This window comes from Colias croceus, chromosome 30, assembly GCF_905220415.1.
Source record: "Colias croceus chromosome 30, ilColCroc2.1".
Lineage (NCBI taxonomy): Eukaryota > Metazoa > Arthropoda > Insecta > Lepidoptera > Pieridae > Colias > Colias croceus.
In genome coordinates, this window is record NC_059566.1 from 1,395,193 (window position 1) to 1,413,992 (window position 18,800).

The 18,800-nt window shown below is 35.0% G+C and overlaps 2 protein-coding genes across 2 annotated transcripts in view; one reads left to right on the plus strand and one right to left on the minus strand.

Annotated features, from left to right (window-relative positions):
* The window catches only part of LOC123704516 (nuclear pore complex protein Nup98-Nup96), a gene marked incomplete at its 3' end in the record, with an annotated part of 55,094 nt that extends 49,788 nt beyond the window's left edge, over nucleotides 1–5,306 (minus strand). Inside the window, exons 1-4 of the mRNA XM_045652898.1 lie at nucleotides 5,145–5,306; nucleotides 2,785–2,905; nucleotides 1,189–1,314; nucleotides 511–714 (exon numbers count right to left, since the gene is read on the minus strand). Coding sequence (XP_045508854.1) covers nucleotides 511–714; nucleotides 1,189–1,314; nucleotides 2,785–2,827 — 373 coding nt within the window. The remainder of the gene's footprint in view (nucleotides 1–510; nucleotides 715–1,188; nucleotides 1,315–2,784; nucleotides 2,906–5,144) is intronic.
* Nucleotides 5,307–6,883: 1,577 nt separating this feature from the next.
* On the plus strand, nucleotides 6,884–8,913 carry LOC123704517. The gene is made up of 2 exons (XM_045652899.1): nucleotides 6,884–6,914; nucleotides 7,357–8,913. The coding sequence occupies exons 1-2, from the start codon at nucleotides 6,884–6,886 to the stop codon at nucleotides 8,907–8,909; spliced, it is 1,584 nt and encodes a 527-aa protein (XP_045508855.1). The 3' UTR covers nucleotides 8,910–8,913.
* Nucleotides 8,914–18,800: the final 9,887 nt, after the last annotated feature.

Sequence of the window (18,800 nt, forward strand, 5' to 3'; positions counted from 1 at the left end):
TTCAAATTAAATTCTTTATTTATTTTAATCAAATATGTTTACAGGACGGACCCAATACTAAAAATAATATTTACTAGCTGTGCCCTGCGGTTTTACCCGCAGTGCTCCGGTCCTGTTGGTCTTAGCGTGATGATATATAGCCTATAGCCTTCCTCGATAAATGAGCTATCTAACACCGAAAGAATTTTTCAAATCGGACCAGTAGTTCCCGAGATTAGCGCGTTCAAACAAACAAACTCTTCAGCTTTATAATATTAGTATAGATTAAGACAAAAATTTACAGAACTTATAATGTTACAACTCCGTATAAACTTATAAATATAACATCCATTAACAATCTTGCCAAAGAAAGTTTTACTTCTGACACGTGTGCTCGGCACACACGCTCTTTTTTGTGATTTGTTTTATTTTTATGCGAAAGAACGAACTTAAATTTTCACATTATCGAACAGATAAGAGAAGATAAACCTGTTACTGAATACTTTTAATAAAAATAACGTCACAACTCACCAGCCGGCTTAGCGCCAAACGCGTTAGCATTCTGATTGTTCCCAAACAGTCCGCCCGTTGACGGTGTGTTTGCACCAAACAAGCCCCCCGTCGATGTACTAGCGCCGAAAGATCCGAAACCGCTAGACCCGAACGATGGGGTCGGGTTCGTGGACGTGGAGGCGCCGAATAGGCCCCCGGTGGTGTTCGTTTGACCGAAAAGACCTGTAATGTGAAGTTATGTTAAAAAAAATATTATTATGAAACCAAAAAAACCCGGACCATTAATATCTGATGGTATAGAATACCATCTATTCAACAAGGAAAAGTAAAAAAATGCCATTTATGGTAAATTAATCATCTAATCAACAGCACATTTCCATTTTTTATTTAAAGATTAATATTATGTAAGAAAGTAGCTACATCCGCCACAAACTATTGTACAGTTTGGCAGAGTACCTATTCTGAAAAACTTTAATTGTTTTTTTCTGGAATGAAAAACAAATTAAATTAAATTTTATTTATTTTATTTATTTATAAATAATAAATTGTACTCAATACATAAACAATTTACAATCACACGCTGCTAACATGATTGTCTCCTATGTTAAACCAACCTGTTGAATATACATCCCAATACAAGAACTACTCACCACCTCCCCTTTGTTGGATAACAAAGACAATACAAGAACAACTCACCACCCCCGGGCGCCGTGTTCGCTGGTGTAGCTCCAAACGCGGGCGGTGCGCCGAACGCACTCGCACCGGCCGCCGGCTTGAACCCTCCAAACGGGGACGACGTTGTTGCGCCTGTGTTGAACGAGCCTGGCAAATAAATAATAATAATAGTATATATAAATCTCGTGCCACAATGTTTGTCCTCAATGGACTCCTAAACCACTTAACCGATTATAATAAAATTCGCACACCATGTGCAGTTCGATCCAACTTGAGAGATAGGATAGTTTAAATCTCAAATCGTTTTAAAGAAAGCGGGCGAAGCCGCGCTCGGTAAGCTAGTAAATAAATATATATATCAGGACAATTTTCACACACGGCACGATCTGATCCCATACTACGCTTTCGTATGTGTTATGGAAACTAGACGGCTGATAAACATACATATATAATTTTAAATAAATATGTACTTATATAGATAATTAACACCCAGACACAGAGCGAACATCTATCGTTCATCACACATACATTCCCCTCCTGTGGCTTGGAAGGCAGGGCCACTACCAACCAAGCCAACCGGTCAGTCAATTAAGAAAAGAATTAAGACTTGTTCCCACACTAGGATTTTAGTAACACATTTCTTCCAGTATTTTATTCCTTTAAGCTAGAAAATAGACTATTTCATTAAGAAAATTCGCTATAAACAATTTTATAATAATTTAATAGTATTGTTAATAATTAATTGTGTGTTTTAATACTAACATAGTTTTTAGGTAACAAGATACTAACAATTATATGGATATTGCAATTATCTATAATAAATCAAATAAATAAATAAAAAATTTTTAGATCATCTGGTCGTAAGCAAATCCACACATGGCAATTTACAGACTATTGCAGATGCGTTGCCAACCTTAAAGTAACTCATCATCATTCATCATCTATATTTTAGATTCTATAATATAAAAATGAATCGCAAAATGTGTTGGTAAGCGCATAACTCGAGAACAACTGAACCAATTTCGTTAATTCTTTTTTTATTACATTTCTTGAAGTACGAGGATGGTTCTTATGGAGAGAAAACGTAAAAATGTACCACGGGCGAAGCCGGGGCGGACCGCTAGTCATTATATAAATATTAGAATGCATGTTTTTACTCCCAACATATCAAAACTGTAAAAATATTATCACAGATACAGTTCTTGTGCCTGAATTATAAAGTTTCAACATTTAAATAACTAGCTGCGCTTTACAGTTTCACACGCGTGGCTACGCTTCTGTTGGTCGTAGCATGATGATATATAGCCTCGATAAATGGGCTATCTAACACAAAAGAATTTTTCAAATCGGACCAGCCCCCCTAGCCAAGTGGTTTTCTGTTAGCGTAGCATTCAATAGAATAGACTACGAATGTATGAGATTGACGTAAGCTGTAGATAAACGCTACGCTAACAGAAAGCCACTTGGCTAGGGGGGCAGTAGTTCTTGGGATTAGCGCATTCAAACACACAAACTCTTCAGCTTTATATGTTACACAACTAATTTACACAAAATCTACAAATAATTAATTAAGTTATAGTTAAGTTACATCAAAGTTAAGTTATACGAAATACTCACCGAAGCCAGAAGTGTTACTGCCGAATGTCGGTTTCTGAAACATGATGCCTTTCCTTGCGTATTCCTTTTACTGATGTCTTAACAAATTTCTTCTTGTAAGGCTAAAAGCCTTCCATTTTATCTGGAAACAAAAATCACTTAATTAACTTTGTAATATTATAATAATAAGAGAAAGATTAATTATCAGTAGGAAAATATATTTACTGAGAGAAAGGTAATTTTTATACTATCATATCTTTCGAAGTAGAGCAGGGGCAACTCACTAGTGCATACAATACTAAATATATATTTGAGTTCAGACTAAATTACAACACAGAATAAAGTCCGCATCTATCCTTCTGGTTCTGTTTAATATACACTCAAATCTAATACACCAATTAAGGTTCTGTTTACACCAATAGATAATGCTTTTCTTGAGATTTTTTTTGTGAAGTCCCATGTCCCCTAGTGGGGTAAGGGGCAGATGCATTATACATATGTTTCACTGATCGATTTTCTTTAGGGACAAGTAGGTGATCAGCCTTCTGTGTCCTGCCAGACCGAGAATTTTTTTTTTCTTCGTCTCCACCGGGAATACCCCTCGGTACTACGATCACGCGTCAACCACTGTACCAAGGAGGCGGTCTTTTTTCTTGAGATAGTTTTGGTATTTTATTTAGCAAGTAATAAGGGAAATTTAGCATTTTGCAATGCCATTGAATGACCACATAGTTCTTTAATGTCGTCACATATTTTTGATCAAATTTTCCTGTTATTTCTCTGTCCTTGGAATTTTATGACGTAATTCTTATATGCAGTATGAATCATTGGAGAAAGTTGCACAATAATTATTAAAGTTGTGCAATGTTTATAAACAAACATTTGTTTATATACTAATAATAAATAATAAATATTTCAAAAATCCTACGGGGACAGTAACTATGAGGGTTTTTCTTTGTGGCGCGGGCGAATCCGCGGGCGGAAACCTAGTAAATAATAAATATTTCAGGACATTTTTCACACACGGCACAATCTGATCCCATACTAAGCTTTCGCTTGTATTATGGAAACCAGATGGCTGATAAACATACATATATAATTTTAAATAAATACTTATATGGATAATTAACACCCAGACACAGAGCAACATCAATGTTCATCACACAAATATTTGCCCTGGGTGAAATCGAACTCACAACAATTGAGTTGTATATGTTTAAAGAATGTTACGACGATTGGAATATGATAAATAGAATCTAGAATTCTACAATCTAGAATGTCTTATTGCATATAGAAAATATTTGAATTTTAGTTCACATTGTGAAGCAACATGGAGAAACATGTTGTGTCCTTGTTGCATTGATGCTCCACTTTGTTCCTCAAAAATTAGAAACTGTTGTTTAATTATTAGTTACAAAAAAAAATAGATTTAAAATGAAAAAAGTATGGTTTTGTCAAAGCCTTATTTTACTTCTAGCCACGCTCCACGGTTTCACCCGCGTGGCTCCGCTCCTGTTGGTCTTAGCGTGATGATATATAGCCTATAGCCTTCCTCGATAAATGGGCTATCTAACGCCGAGATAACAAACAAACAAATAAACTCTTCAGCTTTATAATATTAGTATAGATTATATAATAAAAATGTATAAACATCAATATTAACAATCATTATTATGCTGTTAAAATATTTTCAATAAATTGTACCAATTTGATAATAAAATAATGGAATAATTATATTTACCAATACATTTTTTTTAAACACAACAGCATGATAATTAGATTTTTGTTTCAAAGAATGATAAATTGTTGGCAATAATTCTGAATATATATTTTCCTTGTTTAGAGTCCTTATAACCTCATTCTTCCCTTATTTAATAGCGCTACTCAATACAGGGACTCCGCCAATGTCACCTTGATAATCAGAATTTTTTCACCAAGGGGGTAGAATTTTTTTTTTGTTTAAAGCGCAATTTGTAGGTATTTAAGAATTACTTCTAAAATATTGAGAGAATAAAGAAAAATGTAAAAGAAAGAAGCAGATTTCTAAATTATTACAATCCAAATATATTTATAAATCCAAATCCAAATAAATGAAGAAATATCAACAAAAAAATGCCCAATTTCGAAACTGACATTTGATTGCCAAATTTGTGAGTTTTTGAGATAAAATTGCTATTATGTAAAACTTTTTCAATACACGTAGGTACCCGATTATAAATGTTCAATCAATTAATATTCAAATTCGCATTTTATCTATTCAATAAAATGTAAAGATTTAAATTATATTCAATTTTTAAAAAGCGGTTAACTCAAATTATAGGTTAACATGGACACTCGCAAAAATACAAGTAAACAAACAATTATTGTCATGCTTTACTTACCGGGAGGTTAAATTCGAAAATATATGGTATACAATTAACAAAGTAGCACTTCAAAGTAAACAAATATAAATATTTTAGACCAACAGCGGAGATACAAGCACTCAAAAATCAAACGCAACGCAAGGAATGCGAAGAATTGGAATACGGCGGCGCCAGTGACAATTGTTTTCATAGACAATTTGACAACATCATAAGTATTTCTTTCCACAGATAGAAAAGAACACGAAAAGAACGACGATGAATAAATATATTTATTTAAGGTTTGTTTTTGGTTTTATTATTGTAAAAATTGTGGTAAAAATAATTGAAATATTTAATGAATTGAATTATAGAAATGAATTTGACCAAAAAGCTTATACCGAGTATATATATTACAATATAATATACTCTAAGCTTCGTAACTACTCATAGTATTATTTTTTTATTATCACGCTTTGATTATATTTTATTGTCGCTCCTTTGACGACAACATTTTTTGGTATTTATGGTATTTTTTTGTGTTTTGTGAAGACAGATTTTATGGTGGTACCTACATAGGTACATCTTTAATCAATCAGTGATGAATATTATAGTCAGTAGGTAATTCAAATTACGAATTTTTTGCTATTAATTGACGACGGGTGCTTTTCCACCAATAATATGCGAGTATGTGTAGCAAGGAATGTGTTTGTTAAGAACCAATCATAACGCTTCATTTAGTTTGAAGTTTGAAGCGTTTAGCGTTTTAAGTAAGGTTTTAAGCGATACTATTGGTTATTTACAAACACATTCCTCGCTACACTTCCTCGCACATTATTAGTGTAATTTGAATACCTAGGTACTTATTTAAAAATTTATTAGTTCCAATAGATGGCGTACTATTAGCCGCTCATATGCTTTGTGCAACCACAGTTGCAAAAATGAAATACGCTAAATTGCTTCCAAAAAAAATAAAGGTAGCCTACTTTGCTAGTGCTCTGGAACGTGCGCCGCGCGTTCGACCCACCGCTATTAAAACTTAATTTATGAGTTCCGCGTGAGGAGTACTTCAAATATATTGATTGTAATCGATTGCTATTGAAATAATACTATACAAATCTGTGTTATTTTAACAATATATGATTACCATATACCTTTAAAAGTGATGAAATCGCCTAAAGTCCACTAACTTTTAAAGTCGTCTTAATTACATATTTATTACAACGGTCACTAAAATGTTACTTTATAACAATAAAACACATGTTAGAGAATAATTTGGTAAGTAAACACGAGTAGAAATCAATAAAATACAACAATTACGGCATATTTTAACACTTCCTTCTAAGACACGTAAGATACAAACTAAGATATTCTCAAAATTCTGTTTGAAAGGTTGGTAGTATTGGGTAGAAATAGATGAATCAATTAGTTGTCTTTGGTTTAAATACGTAAAAATGAGACTCTGAGAGTATGAAATAAGGTTTATAATCAATTGAAATAAGAAAGTCGCTTTGCAACCACAGTTGCACGAAACAAGATTTGCGATCGTGTTATTGCAACTGTGGATGCACGGAACAAAGCAAGGGGTCATTTTTTTTTTCTGAAGCATATGAGCGGTTAGGTTCTTTAGACTACGCGGACGAAGCCACGGGTAACAATATAGGTAAAAGTACAGTATTTGAATAGAAATGGTTTGATGCAATTTTATTTTATCACACTTTATCGATTCACATAAAATTTATATTTTATTGTTTTTGAAATATGTATACTTATATGGTAAAATGTTAGGTGGGTTTTTATTTATCATATTGTGTGAGTAAATACTATGTCCTTTTCCTTTAATGTCCTATTTTTTATAAATGTTTACTTGTAGACAATAGACATTATTTATTTATTTATTTCATTAAGCATCACCAACATGACATAACTACACTGATACATAGATTATATTAATATTATTCGTCTTGTTTATTTTTTCATGTTGATTGGTTTCGTTAAAGTCGTATTAATTATTATAATATTACTAGCTTACCGCCCGCGGCTTCGCCCGCTTTCTCTAAAACGATTTGAGATTTAAACTATCCAATCTCTCAAGTTGGATCGAACTGCAATGGTGTGCGAATTTTATTATAATCGGTTAAGTGGTTTAGGAGTCCATTGAGGACAAACATTGTGACACGAGATTTATATATATTAAGATGTCAAAATTATAGATTGGTAACGTAAAAATTGATAAAGAAATATCTCTTTTCAGATTTTGCGCATCCAACATTTGAAATAACCGTCAATATAGACGGCCGTATAGATCTGGGACCAAAATGGAACTACGAAATAAATAATATATCTACGGACAAAGTTCCCCAACAGTATAAGCTTCTAGAATCCGCTATAATACGGACAATCAAAAACACAGACAGCGAACTTGCTCATAATGCAAATTCAAACGCCATTTTGAATAATACGAAACTAAATATATCGAATAATTATTTCGATTTTGATCTATCTAAAATATTTGAAAGCAATGAAAACACGACAAACGTTAAAAAAGAAGATGAACCTATTACACAATCATTAAGTTCCATTAACGATAGAGACATTAAAACAGTTAAAGAAATAACACAAATTAAAGAGAGAATTAATCAGTTAAATAAAACGAAACCAGTAACAGAAAATATTATTAGAACTAAACACAACTCCAGTCGTTTAAAGAAAGAGAAGCGAAAGAAAAAAAGAGATGAAGATGAAACATTCAGCGATCATGAGAACTTTAAATTTGATGATCAAACCACAAAGAAAAAGAAAACTAAAAGAAATAGACATAAGGATATAACGAGAGGTGGTTATGTAAGTAAAGCAGTATACAGGGCCCGAAAAGTGAAAGAGGATACTAAAGTTTATGACTTCACAGTACACATTTATAAACAAACATTGAAAGTATTCGATGGTATCGAAAAGAAAACTGATAACGAAAAATTGAAGCGTAAAGTAACCGCTCTAAAGCGTAGCTACAAAGAGAGATTCGGTGATTTTCTGAAACAAACATACAATCACACGTTGAAAACAAAACTGGGCAAACAAAAAGTAATTTTAAACACAATTGATATGTCGAATAAACTGTTACAACGGTTGGTGAATCATTTATTACATGACATGGACCGCGAGATTCTACGCACAAATTTAGGCACAGTTAACGTCTTTCAAAAAGAAGTGGATAAAGAAAAGGCAATAGAAAATATACACGCGTGTAAAAAGCTCGGTGTGTGTAGACAGAATGATGATTTCAGCGATTTCTTAGTTGAAATTCTTAGAATTATAATACAAACTGATGATACAAAAGTTAAACAAGCTATGGACGCTTTAGTTGAAGCATATCTAGGAGCTGATTTCGATGAGATTCTTGAACCTAATCTTCAAATTAAATTTAAAAAGGGTTTAGGAAAAACTGAAGTATGGGATGCGTTCATGAGTCGTGCTATGTTCGTCGTTCTAAGGAACATTATAAAGAATAAAAACAAACCAATTGTAGTTATGAACCAACTGGATAATGAACTTGCTAATAAAACAATAGCGATATATGATATCATTAATATTCTGAATGAGAAATTGCCAAAGTCTGAGAATGAAAAAGAATGGGCAGGTATGAAGAAGGACTTAGTTGATTGGTCGGAAGATAGACATAATAATATATCGCTTATAGCAAATAGTTATGTTAATCACGTTGTAGAAAAGGCTCTAAGAAAGATGGATTATGACACTCGTGTGAAATTCAATGAGAGTATGGCTGTGTTGCTGTCCCATATAAACTAAAATAGTTGTTGATATAAGAAAATTTTGAAAAATATCGGTATTTTATTTTATATTTGTTTTTTTTTTTCAGTTCTGTGCCTTTTTTATATTTAGTTCTGTATTATTATTTTGCCACAAAATAAACTATTTTTGTTTGATTCTAAGTCGTTAATTTTAACAAATTTCATTGCCTCGGGATGGATCACATTTAGACAAACAATATATTGTGTAAATAGCAATACTTATCAATATCTAATCATACAAACTGAAACGATACGTAGGTATCATATTATCATCTAAACATGTACCTATTCTTCTGTTTATGTGCCCCCAGCTACCATCAAGTATTTTGCACATAAAATTATTTCAATTACTCGACAAACCATCTAATGAAAATCAGGAATTTTTTATGCTATTGCATAGCTTCTATCGCGGGCCTTGAGCGCGGGGACCGAATCGAGAAATTCCGTGACGAAAAATCCTCACGCTTCCCACTCCGACGGGCTCGGAGGTGTGGCTTGAAGGCATGCTATGCAATAGATTTACCGCGGCAGTTCCCGAGTGCCACACGTCTTTTTTTATTTTTTTTTTAAACTAGTACATAATTATTATGAAGGTATGTAATTTTGTAAAAATGATATTATTTAATTAATGTAAACTTACGAAAAACAGATGGCGCTATTTTTAATAATAAACTATTCAGTGTTCACATAGATGGCGCTTAAATAAAAATGTCACCTGAGAAGCCAATATACAGCGAAGCTCACTGTTGACTGTACCTCCACAGTATTACAATATTATTTCCTACAGTAAGGAAACGCCTTTGATGTCGCGCGATGCCGCCGCCAGCGTAGGTACTTACGCTGCCACACGAAAATAGGCTAGGGTTGCAACAAATGGGAAATAAAACAATTTTGATTATTAATATTATGATGAAATCATTTATTCATATGTACATTCAAAATAATTGCGATTATTAAATCTGATGTAATTATTTGTTCATAAATATATAATTACAGATATTGCACTGCTAAATATTATTTACGTGGTCTACGTGGACACTTTATTTTTGTATGTTCTTAATTGTATATTATACCATTTAACTAAGTAATGCATTTGCATTGGGGTGTACAATCTGATTAGAAAATAATGAGGACAACATAATATACATAGCTTTGATTTTAATTCAACAGATACAATTAATACAATCTTTCTGAAATATTGTTTCCTTCTGGGATTTCAATGTAGATTTACATCCGTAAACGGAACAGTTTTTGCACGCCATAATAGAATATGTAAGTACCTATGTATAATAAAATTATTACACAAAAAATACGACTACGTCGTCCTTTCGCGATAGTTAATGCAAACTCAGCGTGATTGCATTAAGCGGCCCGCGTCGCCCGACCCCCCGCTAGTTCCCCTCCGTTTCTCTGCACAAGTACATTCGTCGCACTACTGTAGGAAATATGGTAATACTGTGGTACCTCTGAGTAGTTTCAATAATAACACATTCTACTTGAATAGCTTGATACAATACATATTATGGTTACTTAATAATAATTGGAATTTTTTTGGTTAATACTATTATACTACGCGAAATATACCTATAAATTTACAGGGTGTAAAAATAAAAGCCACGCATTAAGTTACAATATGAAATTTTAATATTACCTTATAATTATATTCTAAACACTGTACATAATAAGTAAATTTGATTTGATATTTTTACAATTACAATTTAAAAAACGTCGTTATTATCAACAGTATGTCATTAGCTCATCTTCAGAGCAGGCCTTCAGACAGCACTCCATAACGATCTGCCGCTTGCCGCGACTGGCAGTTCGCGCCTCGTGCGGCGCTAACCAGGGCGCTTTGTGACTCGCTTCTGTCTCCAGTGCTAGCCAGGGACCTACGTGCTTGTCTGCTTTGTTACTGTCTCGAGCTATTTGCGCCAACCAGTCATTATCAGTCTTATAATTCGATTCAGTGTCCAATGCTAAGCCTACTCCAGTCTTTTCTCTTAGCCAAGGTTTTGTCACATAAGGACTGGCCTGATTCCTGTTCAACAGCCAACCGTTGTCTCGCTTCTCGTCATATCCACACACCATCGCCAGTGCCGATGCTAGCCGCCGTCCACAGTACACATTCGGCTCCGCTCTCACCAGCAGTACCAAAGACAACAGAACGATTTGTACCTTCATTGTATCGAGGGTGGATTGTGAATGTGAGGTTGGAACAAATTTTCGCGGTTTTATACTTATTTAGATCATGAATATTCAGGAGATTCATTGATATTTTACACTTGAATGGGATGTTGTGTGGGTTCCCTGCAAGGAGTACGGTACTTGTTACGTAGCCTATCTATCAAAACACCTACACTGTACGCACATACATAAATTTAGGTCATACATATACTGTATCCCTAACTGAATAAAGCAGTACCAAAAAGACGCTAAAAATAATTAAAAATGATAATAGTATGTTTGAATAACTCATCTTCCTACTGTTCGAGTTATTTATGTGACTAGAGAAAGATATTCCTTTGATGCAAGTATGGTAAAAACTACCTTATAGACGATAGTTACTAGTTATTATTCTGTGCTTATAGTTAGCTTTTAGAATGATTAATGAGATCAATAATACCAAACCAAATACTAATTATGGAGTATACCTACCGAGTACTGACGACAACTTAAGTTAAACTAACAAAAATTCAATTTTCAAACAGAAAATATATCGCAAAAACCATTTCGACACCTAAATTCAGGATGGCGACCCCAATAATCCAAAATAATAGATAATAATTCATCCTCTAAAAACGCAAGGTAAGGCCAGAGCCGTCTTAGACTATGCCGGGGCCCTTGGGCACACAAAAATTGGGGGCCCTTTGAAACCAAACTAGATATACAAATTTTTTCCCATAAATATATATGTTTTTGCTCTAAATTGAAACTTAAAGAAGTAATAAGAAATGAGAAAACTATGTAAAATTTTTGCTCCATTTTTTTTTATACATTTTACAAAAAAGTTACTTCTGACCTATTTTGTATTATAATATGGTCTTTTGAGGAAACTTTTTTCCTTATTTTTTATATAATTCATTTGAAACTCTACTGCTGAAACGATAAGTTTTATCATAAAATCATGTGTGAAGTGATTTAAGAAACGTTTGCATATTATAAGGATGCAATGGGATGAATTTATAAATCGTTATATCTTAGAAAATGGAAGAAAGCTACATCTTAGAAAAATAATGTATTGATTCAGAAGGTTGGGAAATTTATTAAAATTAAAATTTCCCAACCTAATACCTATATTAAATAATACCCCAACCTTCACTTCTAAAATATTATTTTTGAAGTGAAACTTCTTTAGGCGCGTTGAGAGCAAAATTTCATGGTCTCATCGTAACAATACAATACCGTTACGTCATGGAGTAATTCAACGATTTTGGTATGTTATAATCTTGCCTAAGAAGTGGGCTATTTAGCACCAAAATAATTTTTCAAATCGCACCAGTAGTTCCCGAGATTAGCGCGTTCAAACAAAGAGTTCGGGTTCGAGTTCAAGTTCGTGTTCGTGTTCGAGTTCGTGTTCGTGTTCGAATTGAATTTGTGTTTGTGTTTGTGTTCGTGTTCGTGTTCGTGTTCGTGTTCTAATTTGAATTTTTGTTTGTGTTTGAATTTGAATTTGTGTTCGTGTTCAAGTTCATGTTCATCTTCATGTTCGTGTTCGTGTTCGTGTTCGTGTTCGTGTTCGTGTTCGAATTTGAATGTGTGTTCGTGTTCGTGTTCGAATTTGAATTTGTGTTTGTATTTGTGTTCGTGTTCGTGTTCGTGTTCGTGTTCGTGTTCGTGTTCGTGTTCGTGTTCGTGTTCGTGTTCGTGTTCGTGTTCGTGTTCGTGTTCGTGTTCGTGTTCGTGTTCGTGTTCGTGTTCGTGTTCGTGTTCGTGTTCGTGTTCGTGTTCGTGTTCGTGTTCGTGTTCGTGTTCGTGTTCGTGTTCGTGTTCGTGTTCGTGTTCTAATTTGAATTTTTGTTTGTGTTTGAATTTGAATTTGTGTTCGTGTTCAAGTTCATGTTCATCTTCATGTTCGTGTTCGTGTTCGTGTTCGTGTTCGAATTTGAATGTGTGTTCGTGTTCGTGTTCGAATTTGAATTTGTGTTCGTGTTCGTGTTCGTGTTCGTGTTCGTGTTCGTGTTCGTGTTCGTGTTCGTGTTCGTGTTCGTGTTCGTGTTCGTGTTCGTGTTCGTGTTCGTGTTCGTGTTCGTGTTCGTGTTCGTGTTCGTGTTCGTGTTCGTGTTCGTGTTCGTGTTTGAATTTTTGTTTGTGTTTGTGTATGTGTTTGAATTTGAATTTGTGTTCGTGTTCGTGTTCGTGTTCGTGTTCGTGTTCGTGTTCGTGTTCGTGTTCGTGTTCGTGTTCGTGTTCGTGTTCGTGTTCGTGTTCGTGTTCGAATTTGAATGTGTGTTTGTGTTTGTGTTCGTGTTCGTGTTCGTGTTCGTGTTCGTGTTCGTGTTCGTGTTCGTGTTCGTGTTCGTGTTCGTATTCGTGTTCGTGTTCGTGTTCGTGTTCGTGTTCGTGTTCGTGTTCGTGTTCGTGTTCGTGTTCGTGTTCGTTTTCGTGTTCGTGTTCGTGTTCGTGTTCGTGTTCGTTTTCGTTTTCGTGTTCGTGTTCGTGTTCGTGTTCGAATTTGAATTTTTGTTTGTGTTTGTGTATGTGTTTGAATTTGAATTTGTGTTCGAGTTCATGTTCGTGTTCGTGTTCGTGTTCGTTTTCGTGTTCGTGTTCGTGTTCGTGTTCGTTTTCGTGTTCGTGTTCGTGTTCGTGTTCGAATTTGAATTTTTGTTTGTGTTTGTGTATGTGTTTGAATTTGAATTTGTGTTCGTGTTCGAGTTCATGTTCGTGTTCGTGTTCGTGTTCGTGTTCGTGTTCGTGTTCGTGTTCGTGTTCGTGTTCGTGTTCGTGTTCGTGTTCGTGTTCGTGTTCGTGTTCGTGTTCGTGTTCGTGTTCGTGTTCGTGTTCGTGTTCGTGTTCGTGTTCGTGTTCGTTTTCGTGTTCGAATTTGAATTTTTGTTTGTGTTTGTGTATGTGTTTGAATTTGAATTTGTGTTCGTGTTCGAGTTCATGTTCGTGTTCGTGTTCGTGTTCGTGTTCGTGTTCGTTTTCGTGTTCGTGTTCGTGTTCGTTTTCGTGTTCGTGTTCGTGTTCGTGTTCGTTTTCGTGTTCGTGTTCGTGTTCGTGTTCGAATTTGAATTTTTGTTTGTGTTTGTGTATGTGTTTGAATTTGAATTTGTGTTCGTGTTCGAGTTCATGTTCGTGTTCGTGTTCGTGTTCGTGTTCGTGTTCGTGTTCGTGTTCGTGTTCGTTTTCGTGTTCGTGTTCGTGTTCGTGTTCGTGTTCGTGTTCGTGTTCGTGTTCGTGTTCGTGTTCGTGTTCGTGTTCGTGTTCGTGTTCGTGTTCGTGTTCGTGTTCGTGTTCGTGTTCGTGTTCGTGTTCGTGTTCGTGTTCGTGTTCGTTTTCGTGTTCGTGTTCGTGTTCGTGTTCGTGTTCGTGTTCGTGTTCGTGTTCGTGTTCGTGTTCGTGTTCGTGTTCGTGTTCGTGTTCGTGTTCGTGTTCGTGTTCGTGTTCGTGTTCGTGTTCGTGTTCGTGTTCGTGTTCGTGTTCGTGTTCGTGTTCGTGTTCGTGTTCGTGTTCGTGTTCGTGTTCGTGTTCGTGTTCGTGTTCGTGTTCGTGTTCGTGTTCGTGTTCGTGTTCGTGTTCGTGTTCGTGTTCGTGTTCGTGTTCGTGTTCGTGTTCGTGTTCGTGTTCGTGTTCGTGTTCGTGTTCGTGTTCGTGTTCGTGTTCGTGTTCGTGTTCGTTTTCGTGTTCGAATTTGAATTTTTGTTTGTGTTTGTGTATGTGTTTGAATTTGAATTTGTGTTCGTGTTCGAGTTCATGTTCGTGTTCGTGTTCGTGTTCGTGTTCGTGTTCGTGTTCGTGTTCGTGTTCGTGTTCGTGTTCGTGTTCGTGTTCGTGTTCGTGTTCGTGTTCGTGTTCGTGTTCGTGTTCGAATTTGAATGTGTGTTCGTGTTCGTGTTCGAATTTGAATTTGTGTTTGTATTTGTGTTCGTGTTCGTGTTCGTGTTCGTATTCGTGTTCGTGTTCGTGTTCGTGTTCGTGTTCGTGTTCGTGTTCGTGTTCGTGTTCGTTTTCGTGTTCGTGTTCGTGTTCGTGTTCGTTTTCGTGTTCGTGTTCGTGTTCGTGTTCGAATTTGAATTTTTGATTGTGTTTGTGTATGTGTTTGAATTTGAATTTGTGTTCGTGTTCGAGTTCATGTTCGTGTTCGTGTTCGTGTTCGTGTTCGTGTTCGTGTTCGTGTTCGTGTTCGTGTTCGTGTTCGTGTTCGTGTTCGTTTTCGTGTTCGTGTTCGTGTTCGTGTTCGTTTTCGTGTTCGTGTTCGTGTTCGTGTTCGAATTTGAATTTTTGTTTGTGTTTGTGTATGTGTTTGAATTTGAATTTGTGTTCGTGTTCGAGTTCATGTTCGTGTTCGTGTTCGTGTTCGTGTTCGTGTTCGTGTTCGTGTTCGTGTTCGTGTTCGTGTTCGTGTTCGTGTTCGTGTTCGTGTTCGTGTTCGTGTTCGTGTTCGTGTTCGTGTTCGAATTTGAATGTGTGTTTGTGTTCGTGTTCGTGTTCGTGTTCGTGTTCGTGTTCGTGTTCGTGTTCGTTTTCGTGTTCGTGTTCGTGTTCGTGTTCGTTTTCGTGTTCGTGTTCGTGTTCGTGTTCGTGTTCGAATTTGAATTTTTGTTTGAATTTGTGTTTGTGTTTGTGTTTGTGTTTGTGTTTGTGTTTGTGTTTGTGTTTGAATTTGAATTTGAATTTGAATTTGAATTTGTGTTCGAGTTCGTGTTCGTGTTCGTGTTCGTGTTCGTGTTCGTGTTCGTGTTCGTGTTCGTGTTCGTGTTCGTGTTCTCGTTCGTGTTCGTGTTCGCGTTCGCGTTCGCGTTTTTAGAACCTCACAAAATATAAACAGTATGTAAAACTAGCCTCATAAATTAAGTCAACGATTGAACTCGGCTCCAATTTTTACATTTATGTTTTTGGTGGGGTATCAGGGTCGATCAACTTTTATTGGTCTGACGGTACACGCATCATGTCCCTGAACGATAATTAATAAACATGAAATCATAAAGAGTTAAATTGGTTTTAATTATGTTCCTTTTAATATTTTCTAACATTATTGTTAACAATATTTTACTTGTTTTATTAATTTGTGCGTAGTTTCATGGTTGTCCAGAGACTAAATGCAATTTTCCAGTACTATCACATTTGTCCCCAAGCCACTATGCATTAACAAACTTCGCATCACGAACACATACTATCACGACCATAAATACCAAATACACTCCTTGTACTTAATTATTGACATAAAAACATACAAACAATTTTTTTTTATTGGATATAATACGATTTTCAGGCATTTTACTTTTGTCCCTATAAATCATCTACATGGCACAGGTCTCACAGACAACCGTAATTTAGTTATGAAACCAAAACACAGATGGCACGGTAGATTCCTAAACAACAAGCTAAACACTATAATTAACTGTCGGGCTCAAACGCCATTTTGATTGTGTTCGTGTTCGTGTTCGAATTTGATTTTACGTTTGTGTTTGTGTTCATGTTCGTGTTCGTGTTCGTGTTCGTGGTCGTGTTCGTGTTCGTGTTCGTGTTCGTGTTCGTGTTCGTGTTCGAATTTGAATTTTTGTTTGTGTTTGTGTTTGTGTATGTGTTTGAATTTGAATTTGAATTTGTGTTCGTGACTCGTGTTCGAGTTCATGTTCGTGTTCATGTCCGTGTTCGTGTTCGAATTTGAATGTGTGTTAGTGTTTGTGTTCGTGTTCGTGTTCGTGTTCGTGTTCGAATTTGAATTTGTGTTTGTGTTTGTGTTTGTTTGTGTTTGTGTTTGTGTTTGTGTTTGTGTTTGAATTTGAATTTGAATTTGAATTTGTGTTCGAGTTCGTGTTCGTGTTCGTGTTCGTGTTCGTGTTCGTGTTTGTGTTCTCGTTCGTGTTCGTGTTCGCGTTCGCGTTCGCGTTTTTAGAACCTCACAAAATATAAACAGTATGTAAAACTAGCCTCATAAATTAAGTCAACGATTGAACTCGGCTCCAATTTTTACATTTATGTTTTTGGTGGGATATCAATTAGTATCAACTATCAATAGCGGATTCTATTCTCTAGCGTTTCTGCCACTTGTCTACAGGCCCAGAGATTTAAGTTTTCTCACAACGCCCTTGTATGCTATTCTGTAAACTTAGAATTGTTATTAATATTCATAATTCCGAAAATAATTCAAGTAAAAATATATTAAATTACGTTAATAAGTAAATAAATAATTCGTGTAAATGTCTGATAAGTTAATTATAATGGTGTTCGAATCACTCGAATTATTCCTATACATAGATGTTTTGATTCGAATAAATATGAAAATGATCTGACGTTCTGGCAACGAGAAAAGTGTATTGCTTTTTAATAAAATATTTTGAGATTTATGTGAGAAAAATTGTCTGTCATCTCCTCCAAGGGGCCCCCAGACGATGGGGGGCCCTGGGCACTGGCCCCCTGGGCCCTGTGCCCCTATGGTAAAGACGGTAATGGGTAAGGCCTAAAAAATATAATAATTCAAATTTCAATGGACTATCAGATTTACCATGACAGGATTACCATGACTGATACCACAGGACAGGAGCCGCACTTAGTCGCTTACTTATTTATAAATAAATAAAAACTACACAAAAACATCGTCAATATATGCAACTACATGCTACATTACTAATTTTGTGTGCATAACGTTGACATTACAAGTTTAAAGATAAACCTCTCGAACTATTTAGCTATTGTAATGTACTGCCAATAAGACAAATGTTTCAAAAGTTTTTTCTCATAGAACAATTTCATAAAATAAACTTTCAAAATCCCATTTCGCATCAGTTTGGTACCAGACAAATAAATAATAATAAATTAATTATTCCTAAAGTACACAATTTTTATGGGAAGCGTACGGCAAATTTCCTATTACCCACTATACTTAATTCTATGCCACAAAAAGTCAAGAAGGATGTTAATATTAAAAACTACAAAATAATATACAAAAGATATTTTCACGAATTAATTAAAACAATAAAATAAACATAAAAAACAACATTGTAATTTGTAATGAACACCCTGTAATAGATAAGGAACCGGTTTATGTACCTAGTTACTTCTGTGAGCGACTGTGAGCGTTGCAACAAACCTCGTAAGGTTTCGCATCGCAAAATTGTATTTGAAAGAAATGTGAAATTTTGTTTTATAATAATAAATAAAATAAATAAAAATAATTAAAATTAAAAAAAAAACGCATCAAAATCAGTTGCGTAGTTTTATAGATTTAAGCATTTATAGGGACATAGGGATAAAGGGACAGAGAAAGCGACTTTGTTTTATACTATGTAGTGATGGGTTAAGTCCCGTGTCCCCTAGTGGGCATTATGCATACGTAAAGTAAAGAAAATCGATCAGTGAAACAAATTTTCACTGATCGATTTTCTTTACGAATAACTGACAAGTAGGTGATCAGCCGTCTGTGTCCTGCCAGACCGAGACATTTATTCGCCTCCACCGGGAATCGAACCCAGGAAATCAGTTCTATGGTGATATATAAAATGCCTTATGAAAGGTATTGATAGTGTTTAATCCTAAAAAATAAATAAAACAACTTCTTATAAAAAAACTTTTTATTTCACAGTACATATTTACATCTTATAGATAAGTACTTAACATAACTTAACATACATAACTAAATAAAAATCAACCTTCATTTATGTAATATTCAACGCATCAAATAATTTTGTGAAGAAAAAACTTTCCGAATATGATTTACGTTACA

Coding starts and splice junctions, on each gene's coding strand:
- LOC123704517 (XM_045652899.1), top strand. CDS start 6,884: ATGTTAGGTGGGTTTTTATTTATCATATTGT. Junction 6,915..7,356: donor GTTTTTATTTATCATATTGT/GTGAGTAAATAC, acceptor ATCTCTTTTCAG/ATTTTGCGCATCCAACATTT.